Source organism: Ursus maritimus (assembly GCF_017311325.1).
Source record: "Ursus maritimus isolate PB19 chromosome X unlocalized genomic scaffold, ASM1731132v1 scaffold_X1, whole genome shotgun sequence".
In the NCBI taxonomy this organism is placed as follows: Eukaryota; Metazoa; Chordata; class Mammalia; order Carnivora; family Ursidae; genus Ursus; species Ursus maritimus.
The window spans coordinates 93,744,958-93,756,144 of record NW_024423319.1 but is presented as its reverse complement, the minus strand read 5'-3'; the positions used below and the strand labels follow the sequence as shown (position 1 = coordinate 93,756,144).

Below are 11,187 nucleotides of genomic sequence, written 5' to 3'. Positions count from 1 at the left end.
TTTTTTTTTTTTTTTTTGAATAAACACTACTCAAAATGTTGTGAAATTTTCATTAATTAACCAGAGCTCTGAAAAAGTTAATTTTTACAGTTTTTTCCAGTGTTTTTATTGCTTCTATACAGTAGTGAATGTGCAATGGTTCTAATTCTGCCATTTCTTGCCTTTCTTTTTCTGGTAGCCTGGTTTTATTATTTGAAAAATAGTTTTTCTTTTAGATTAGACTCTTCCTTCTCAACGTTTGATCCTTGAATCAGCAAAATCAGCATCACCTGGGAGCTTGTTGGACAGAGTCTCAGGCCCACCCCAATCCATTTGAGTCAGAATCTGCATTTAACATCTGCAGAGGATTTTTATTATACATTAATGTTAGAGCATTGCTGGTCTAAGTCAAGAATGTTTAAAGTTTAATCCATATATAAGCTATTTAAAAAGCATCTGGAAAGCTTGTTTTAAATAGAGGCTCCTGGAACCCTTGCCATACATAACTAAGTCAGAATTCATGCAAATAGAGCTTGGGAATATGCATTTTGACCAAGCACTGCAGATGTTTTTAATACACACTGAAGTGTGAAAACTGCTGATTTAGAAGCTACAGTAATCAAATAGGATTTTTTTCCATTTTAATGGCAGTTTGTATTTCATTTTTATAGTTAATATTTCTCTTTTAAGGAGGACATCTTCAATGTAATTAAGCAGGGACTTTTCAAATGCTACTTTATCTCAAAATGGTACATGCACAGTATACAAAAAACCTAATATTTTCTTTATTGGTTTAGTCTTTTTATTTGTGTATAAAATTGTATTATCCTTGTGACTGTTTTTAGCCAGAACAAATTATGACCCAAATAAATTGCCCTGATGATTCACCTTGGATTTATAGAAATATAAAGAAACATTGTAAATTTTTTCTGCCTCATGATTTTATGAGATTTGAACGAGACTTTAGTGCCTTAATTTAAATTAAAATTACCCTCTAGAGAGGAATTCTTCGTACCTTTGCTTAACTATAACTTTAAAATGATATAAGCAAATCTGGTAGTCTGATACATGTCTTACAGGGTTCATAGTTTACATTTTCCTACAGTTAATTTTGTCTGTTTAAAAATTTCTAGTGTTTAATATTAATATAATTCCTTACAGTCCTTATATGAAATCTATCAGAACTACCAACTTAAAAGGACAGAAAGTGACATTAACATTGTCAGTGAGCAAGAATTCCTGTCCCCTTTAAGGGTCCTTCTAGCTGGACTAAGAATCACATTGACATGAAACAGATTAACAGGAGAAAATCAAATTTAATAGCATAAGTGTGGGGAATCCACCCAGACAAGGAAATTCCAAAGACAGGCGAAATGAGGCATATATGTCATACTGAACTAAGGAGAAGGGGGTAGGAGTCTGGGATTTTAGAGGAAAGGAATGCAACTCACAGGGAGAAAAGAAAAGCAGATGTTTGGTAATTAGACATTTGCCTTGCCATACAGATGGGTCACTCAGATAAAATTTATTTCTGCTAATAACCCTTATTCTGTCAAAGACCCCCAATTTAGATTCTTCTTTATAATTAAGGGAGAGGCAAAACTTTCTTTTGAGTCCACAGGGTCTTGATTACCTCCATCTTAAAATAATCTGCATGCTAAAGTGGCACATTTTGGGAGCAGAGGCTATCCTGAACCCCTTCAACACTGAAACATTAGGATGTATGAATGTGTTACATTTTAGTTTTGTATGCAGTTGTATGTGTGTTTGTATGCATGTTTGTGTTTCAGTACTGAAACATTTAATTTTATTATTGATCTATTTTTATTATAAAGCTCGTATTATGAGATTAATAACTGTTACATAATAAAGATTTATTTTAATGAATTGTTGGGAAGGAGCAAATTTTGTCTGCTCTTCAAGATCCTTCTAACTCAACTAAGAATCAAATTGACTGAGACAGATTAACAGGAGAAAATCAAATTTAGTTTTGTACATAAGGGGAATTCACACACACATGAAATTCCAAAGACAGAGAGGCAACATGAGACTTACATGAGCTAAGAAGAGAGATAGGGGTGTGAGGATACAAAGGGGAGGAAGACCATTAGCAAGAAAGCGAGAGGACATATCTGGAAAACAGAGGTTGTCCTATTATGCAGATGTATTTTTTAGGTAAAGAGGAATCTCCGTTAATAGCTCTTTTTCTGATACAAGATCTCTTTTCCAATGAAAATTTAGTAAGTTGAGAGGAAGATGAAGAGCTTGACCTGAATCTGCTAGTCTTTTATTGCTTTTAACTCAAAATAATCTTCATACCAGGGTGGCCCATCTTGGTGCAGCCTGCATTTGGCCCCTATAAAATCAAGTTTGAATAAATCTGTTCTTAATATTTTGCAGATTCTCTTCAACTCTGCATATAGAATTAGGCATTCCTGACTTGACTCTTCATGACATCTTTCATCCACATCTAGAGGATCATTTCCACACTATCTTCCACTAAAATGTGGGCAACCCAAGACAAAGAGGATGGTAGATTCATACTTGTATTTCCAGCACCTAGTCCCACATCTAACATATAATGGAGTCTCCATAACTGTTTCCTGAATGAGTGAGCATTATCTCATAAGGACTGAATTGCTATGTAATTCCCGAAGATGGCATAATTACTAATGCACTGATTAACTAGGTATCCATATCGCATGTCCAGTACTGAAAGAAACATTTCTCTCTTTTGAAAATAAGATTAGAAATTACGAAATGTGTACAGCTCTGAGAATACATTGAGACAAGTGTATGATTCCATTGTTTCTAGAATATAATTGGGTAGTCATTTATGTTCTAAATTTCCTTGCAGTAAGAATTTAGTATTGCCTTTCCATATAATAGAATATTATCTTTTACATATTTCAATTCCAGATCTTTTCTTTTCTTTTTTTTTTTAAGTAATCTCTATACCGAACATGTGGCTTGAACTCACAACCCTGAGATCAAGAGTTGCATACTCTACCAACTGAACCAGCCAGTCTCCCTGATCGTTCCCTTTTTAAAAACATACATGTTTTGAGATACAGAATGAGAACATGTGTATTTTTTAACTGTAATTTATTCTGATTCTAATTATATTTTATGAATGATGGAAAAAAATTTAAAAGAATGTTTTGTGGTCATTTGCATTTTATTACAGTAGAATTCAAAATAATCCTTTTTTCATTTATTTTAGTGTCGGGTTGGTGGAATCCTCAACATTTATCTCTTTGCCATCTCAATTAGCAGAATCTGAACAATTCATTAACCACATGAACCATGGGTAAATGTGAATATATTTATGCTCATAATTTTCTCAAGAAAAATTCTGAGAAATTAGCTATTAAAATAAAAAATATAATAGAAATAATATACTAAAAATATAAATTGAACTAAAACTGCTATTAATTATATAGTAGTTTTCATTTGAAGTATTTAATTTATAGTATATATAAAATTTATATTATTCACAGTTGTTCTATTCTCTTATGTGTTACTAGGCTATGTGCATGAAAAATGAATAAATATGCACTTGATTAAATACAGTGGATTCTCATTATTTGTGATAGTTATGTTCATTAAAATTGTGGCACTCAATGAATGAATACTGAACCATTATTCCTAGAAGAAATATATGTAAGCACATCGATTATAATTGCAAATCCTAAAAACAACCCATCCTGGTAGATTCTATTTTCTTCACATAAAGAAAATAAGGGTCAGTAGTATTAAATGACTTGTATGAGGCTGACCCACTAAAAGGTGCCAGCAAATTGTTTCAAATCCTGTCCACCTGGCCCCAGAGGTGGAACTTCTTGAACATTTGTACTCCTGTACTGCCTCCTACCGTCTCCGTCCTTTGGTCATCTACATCTGAGAACTGAAGCAGAAGGGCCCACTATCACCTTGTTGGACCTTAGCTGGGAACTATGTAACCATAGACTGGAACTTTTTGCCGCTCTGCATATGTCCATAAACAACAGGGGAATCTCCATGAGTATGGATTTGGGGGGGTACAAATCAATTTTCGTGAGGAGACAAATTTGCAAATAACCAGAATTTGTGGATAATGAGGATCAACTGTATTTAGGCTTATTCCACCTACATTATGAGGTCTGTTGTTTAGAAAGAAACTTTGACTTCGCAATAGAGAAGCAGAATTTTTAAAAGTTAGATTGCTTTATATTTCTGATCTATTTTAAACTATAGAATAACTATTTAACGTGAAAGAGAATAAAAACAACATTGCCAAGGTTAACGAAAATCAGGCAGAAAGAAAATAATGCAAGTATGTATTAGTGAAATGCATGCATACACTGACCATTACTGTAACAACTACTTCATAGCTACTACGTTGTTAGTTTATTTTATACCTTTGTCTCTGTGTAATGCTTGACAATGACCGTGTCATCCTTTTAGATGCAAAACTGTGTCAGGAGTCAAGGATTTAGCAATTTTTAAACCATAGGAATAACCGATGTTAAAGTCATCAGAAACTCTTCAAGTGATTTGTGCAGATCTTGCTAAGATTAAAATGAATATAGTTTATTTTCCAAAAGTAAATTGTATTTAAGCCAATAGTTACATGGGATGGAAAGGATTACATTTATTATGCTTCATTTCTTATTGGTTGTTCTGCGAGAAAAATTGTTAAAGGAGTACACCATTTTTGTCTCACAGCATTTGTTTTATTGAATGCTAATTATATGCTTAACTAAGGCATTTGAAATCTTCCTTTTACATTTTTCTTTAATGAACAATAAAATGTTGAATTAATACCTTGAGCGATAAAGCATCTTATAGATACCATAAGAATATTGTAGGTATTTTATGTTAATTTTCTTATAGTGTGAAGTGCTAGTATTGCTAGAAACTCTTCAGTTAACACTTCTAAGTTTTTATTCTTTTAGTCCCTTGCTTCTTGATGAAGCAGCTGTCTGGCATGATAGATTTTTCCTGAATGGCCTTGAAATAATTTCTACACATTAATTGCAAATAATTTGTAGTATCACATATTAAACTGGAGTCAGATCTCAAAGCAATGCTATACGTATTTGTGAGCATAAGTAACTCAAAGTTGGATCAGTTTAATGAACAGCAAAATTGAGTCTGCTTTCTCTGTTTTTTTTCAAGATTTATTTATTTATTTATTTATTTTAGTGAAAGACCATGCATGAATAGGGGGAGGGGCAAAAGGAGAGGGAAAGGGAGAGATTCCCAAGCAGACACCCCACTGAGCATGGCACCTGGCATGGGGCTCAATTTCATGACTCTGATACCATGACCTGAACTGAAATCAAGAGTCGGACGCTTAACTGATCGAGCCACCCAGGCGCTCCAAGTCTACTTTCTTAATTTGGAATGCAGTATAGGAATTCTGTATCCCAAATTTTAACATGATTTTTCTTCATATAATATTCTGGAATGGTTTTGATTAGATCTGAAGTTTCACAATTACTGAGGCTATAGGTAAAGACATCTTTTTAATGTTATGCTTCTCAAATCTAAACCATAATGGAAATACACAAGCATTAAGACATTTATAATTTAATTTTGGTTGGAAAGGACACTTTGCAAGTACTCATCCAAAATAATTGCCAACTCAACATACAGTACAGCTGAAGACGTGTGTCTATCATGGTCTCAAACATTATTGATCATTCTTTCTTGTATAGTCTCTTCCATTCATATTTATAATACTTTGCTTTCCTAGTTCTTGCTGAAGGCTTCCTATGATAAAACTAACAGAAGATATAGTGATATTGAGTATTGGTCAGGGAGAACAGGATCCAACATAGAATAGTTAGGCTTCTGTAGTCTCAAAGAATGAGTCAGAGCTGTTTGTTTAAAGGATTGAGGATTTATTCCTTTGCACCTCTGTGAAGACTGTCTACCAGATCAAAGCTGAGAGTGGGACTTAAAAAGGCGAAGGCTACAGTTTTTCAGAAAAGAGATGCTCCCTGGTTTGTCATATCAGCAATGATCTGGACAGAATGCTGAGCCCCATATTCATATGTTGGGTTGAAATAGAACAGTCTTAAGTTTACCCCAAACTGTTTTTCTGACAGTTCTTAAGAGATGTCTTAGATGCACTTATTATGGCTCCTCTTTTGGGGTCCTGACTGCTTGCTGTATAATACCTCTGGGCTCCAGTGCATGTAGCAGCAAATCTGTATTCACTTTCTCAAGAATCAGCTAGAATATCCAGAGCTCCAACAATCAAATCCACTTTATAGGCAGCAGAAGGGAGAAAGCAAAATAAGAGTGTGCCCTTTCTTTCTCTGTTAGGGAAACTTCCCAGAAATAGCACCCAGCTCTTCTGCTTGTCGCCAGTTGGCCAAATCTAGCTGGAAGGAAGACTGAGAAACCACTCTTCTCCACAGACACATCACAGTAAAACGAGGGTTTTGTCAGTGAGGAGGGAAGGGCCCATGAATATTGAGATAGGTGGTCAACAGGCTCCACCATGAGGGGACACAAAAGAGAGTTTTATTCCAATTAGCACAAAGTTATCTAGTATTTCATCAGTCTGGCTTCATTGGCGTAATGAGGCCTTTTGATCTTTAAATACGTCTTAATAAAATAATACTTAGTAATGTTACATACCCTGTTTTTCTTAAAACTCCCGTTAATGTTTTTCTTGAATAGATTTCCAGATACAAATAAAATTTAAGAATGTGCATTTTGAATCATGACCAAAATGGAAGTCTGGTGTAGTACCTCTATGATTAATAACTTTTGTATGTAATATACCATACAATAAGCATTACATTGTCTCAATAACACCTACACTGTTCTCTAGGTCTAATCAGCAAGGTAACATAAGAGATCAAAAAAGGTTAAAAAAATCACTCCATCAACTATTAGTAATCTCTTTTTAGAGCTCTTAACAAATATCCCTGTTTTATTCTTTTTAGGCTTGTGGTAATATGGCACTTCCCTAGTTGAAGTTATGTGTGAACATATAACTTAATCGGCCAATGACATGTGAGGAAATGTGCTAAATGTTTTCTCCAAGGGGTAGCTTTAAGATCCAGTGAACAATTTTTCTCGTTCCCTTTCCCTGATTCGATTACTAAAGAAGTGTTAATAGAAATGGAGTTCCCTGCACCGAGAATCTTGGAGTGCACCCCCTCCACCTAGGATGGACGTGTAATGTGAGCGCGGAGTTAACTGTTGCACTGATCCACTGAGATCTGGGGCGTTACTGCAGCATGACCCAGCATGTGCTGGTGCTCCTCCTCAGATCACTTCAGTCAGTATCTCCCCGAATAATGAATATTCTCTTCTCAAATGAGCAGTAACGTGCTGAAATTACCTTTCAGGTGGCATAAAAAGAGGTAAAGTCTCCTACGAAAAATTTTTAAAGTGCCTCAATAAACTGCTCTTCTTAAGCAACGGACACGTATAAAACAGCACATTTGAAACCACATGGATGATAAAGCTTTATATTCATCACACATTTTACTTTACGGGAAAATGATCCATGAGCATAAACAAGAGCAGTTAAGAACTTTCTATTCTAATTAAATCCAAGGGATTACCAGAAAGATCAGGACAGGACACTGATTTTAGCCACACTTTAAAATTAAATGATGGGTCAGCAGTGCTCAGAAATGAGCACTGTGTAAGTACTTTCCTACGGTATTATGACTTGCTCTTTTTTCAGCAACATTGAATTATTTCTCATTTAATAAATTCTTACTAAGTGGCCCCTCAAGCAGTGTTCTTAGTACCAGAGAAATATCAAATAAATAAGTCATAGATCTGGTTCTCAAGGAGCCAACCATCAGGTAGAAAAGAAAAAGAAAATCTACACAAGTGGAGGCAGTTGTACAGGGCAGAATGCATTCAGTAATATATGTTGTACCGAAAAAAAAAAAAAAATTCTGTGAGCTCATTGGCAAGGAATATCCCTATCTAGAGATAGAGGTCTTCTTGAGCTTCATCTCCTTTGTCTTTTCTTTATGTATTTTCTTGGAGAATAACTAATGAAAGTACCTTTCGAATAAATCAGAGTTGCCTTTCCTCAAAGAGACCCTCAAACCCAGAAAAATTGAGTTGCCTCGACTATTTATGGTAAAGACAGAAAAAAATTGCAGGCCTAGAAAAAGAAAACATTTAAGGAGAATAATGAGGTACTAAGCACTTCTTTCTCATGCATATGCTATACTCTGCTGTTCTTTATTATATACAAATTGGGATCGGAAATGTGAGTAAGATTTTGATGGCTCGAATCTAGAGCACGGGAGAACTTTCCTATAAGTATAAAAGGAACATGGGAAGAAGGACTTGCTGAAGCAGTGGAGGAGGGGACAGGCTAGGGGAAATACAAGACATGTGCTAATGCATATGGATTATGGGAGAATGTGAATGAAAGTTGAAAAGGTGTTGAAGTGTTTATCCTTCTGTTTTGTAATTATTTCTTGTAGACTTACTTTGTATGCCAGACCATACTCTGTGAGCTTGGGGGCTTTGTCATTTATCCTTGTCTCCCAGAGTAGCTTGGCCTAGAGTAGCCACCCAAATGAAAGAGGGCCCTGGTAGAGATCATTTTCTAAGTCGTGATTCTTGCTAAAAATCCAGAAAAGCTGGATTCTGCATGGCCCATGATTTTAAGATATTTCATTTTACGACACTGAATAACTGGTGACACTTAGAATTAGGCAAATCTCCAAGGAAAACAGAGTGAATCAGAAGCCAGTGTGTGTACTAAGATTCACAATATGCCACGATCCTCTTGCACTACATGAGAGTTTCATACCTGTTTTTAATGTCATCACAGTCTTTGCCAGTCTGATGAAGCCTATTCTGCACAGAGTAATGTTTTATAAATACTGAAAATAAGATGCAAGGATTACAGAGTGTCTTACTCTTCCCAGGCTGCAATAGTAAAATAACATAGAAAGGGTGGCCTAAACAACAGAAATTTATTTCCCGTAGCTCTGGAGGTTGGAAATCCAAGATCAGGGTGCAGGCATGATAGTTTTTATTCAGAAGCCTCTTCTCTTTACTTGTAGGTGGCAGCCTTCTTGCTGTGGGCTTACATGACTTCTTTGTGCATACATAGAGTGAGCTCACTGTTGGCTTTTCTGATAAGAACCCTAATTCTGTTGTATCACGGCCCCACCCTTATGACCTCATTTAACCTTCATTACCTTCTTATAGGGCCTATCTCCAAATACAGTCATTTAGAGAATTGGGGCTTTAACATATGAATTTAATGGTGACACAATTCCGTCTATAGCATAGAAGAAACTCATACTCCAGCAGATAATAAAAATATTTTTAAATTGTAGTATGTTAAAATACGTACTTCATTAACATAATACAGAATTAAATCTACTGGTGAACATAACTACCATACTTTAAAAGTATTTATGAATGTAAATAATAGCTTAAGATATGTACAAGAATTGAAATGTGATATAAACATATCCATGATTATTTGGTGACCAAGTCATATTACAGCTAATGCTACTGTGGTTTGGTTTAAATTGCTATTAATAGTTAGTGGGAGTCAAGATGGAACTTTTCCCCATTTGAATTCATAGATCCACTCTGTCCTTGCACCCCACGTTGGTGCACCTTGTTTACAGACTTCTCATTTCCTCGGGAGCCAAAGAGGTACAAAAAACAGCAAATATCCCATTTTTGCTGCCCTCCAGATGGCCACTAGGTCCTTTTTTGAAGTAGCCCTGGACACATGGAGGATGAAGTGAATCTCAAAATTGATCCACTTACATTCCTTCCCGTGATGCATGAAAACTAGTCTTGATCCAAAAAATTCGCTCTTTGATTTGGACACAGCTGTGAATGCTGGCCCAGGAGTAGCTTCATGAAGGCTTGTAATAAAGATCTCCCCTCCCTAGTGGAAAAGGTTTGAGTAGGAAGTCATTCTTGGGGCTGATTTATTCATGCTCTGAATAGAACCAGTTCAATGTCATTTTGGTCATTTTAGCTTGAAAAGAGCTGCATATCACTCCTGCAGAGAAAAAAGGAGCGTCATCCCTTCATACCTCATAAGTAGGTTTCACTCCCTGACTTTAGGCCACTACTGAATTATTAGGAGTTATTCCCTTGCTTTATCAACAGTATTTTGTATAATTTTAGCCTCTTTTGATGCTATGTCTTCCTTAAGACCAAAGGTTTAAAAATGCTCCCTCTGCCATAGCTTCAACAGTAATTGGTGAGCATTGAGGAAAATGATAGCATACACTGAGGTGTGGGGAATAACCAAAAGGTAGAGTTGGTTTTCTGTTGTCTTTGGATCTGCAAGATACTGGTTTTGTAAACTAGTTAGGTTTATCCCTGAATTTCTAGACTCAAGAATGTTGATCAGGGAAAATAGAACTTACCTGAACCAAATTATTTTATTATATTATTTTCTGATGTCTCTGAATTAATCATGATAATCATTAGTTATATAAGCAAGGTAATAACATTTCTAGGTCTGCAGTATTTTTCTATCCATCTTTACCATAAATAGTACAGGTAACTCAATTTTTGTGGGTTTGAGAGTCTCCTTTGAGGATAAGGCAACTCTGATTTATTCAAAAGGTGCATTCATTAGCTATTCTCCAAGAAAATACGTAAAGAAGAGAAAAAGAAGACAAGACCCAAATTATTTTCCTTTCCTATTCATTATGAAAAAAATGGCTGAAGGGCTAGAGATTGCAAGTATTGAGCAAAATGAAGTTCTGAAATTATCCAAGAATTTTAATCACTCATTCCACCCAGAGCTCCATTATAGGGATGATGGTGGAACCATGCATCGAGAAATGAGCATTCTCTGTTGTTCTTCCCCTCTCTGTATGGTCTCCCTTAAAAATGCTAAACTATCTAGTGTGTCTCTGATAGCCTTAAAGTATCTATCAAATGTTCAAATTGCACAAAATATTAAAACGGCTAATCAGAATGTCTGTGATTTGAAGTAAAGCAGAGAATAATTACAAGATGTGATAAACCTTATTAAGAATGTTATATCAAGAAAAGGCAGTGGAGAAAAAGAATCAATATGGCTGGAATTTTACTTGGAAATAGTCCATATATTTTTACAGCATCAAATTCAGGCAAAAGCAAGGGACGCCTGGGTGGCTCAGTTGGTTAAGCATCTGCCTTTGGCTCAGGTCATGATCTCTGGGTCCTGGGATCAAGCACCCCCCCCCCCCCCCCCCCCGC

At 35.6% G+C, this 11,187-nt stretch overlaps 1 protein-coding gene across 1 annotated transcript in view; it reads left to right on the top strand.

Moving 5' to 3' along the window:
• The window catches only part of CFAP47 (cilia and flagella associated protein 47), a 503,621-nt gene that overhangs the window by 252,670 nt on the left and 239,764 nt on the right, over positions 1-11,187 (top strand). Inside the window, exon 40 of the mRNA XM_040635242.1 lies at positions 3,203-3,289. Within this exon, the coding sequence (XP_040491176.1) occupies positions 3,203-3,289 (87 nt within the window). The remainder of the gene's footprint in view (positions 1-3,202; positions 3,290-11,187) is intronic.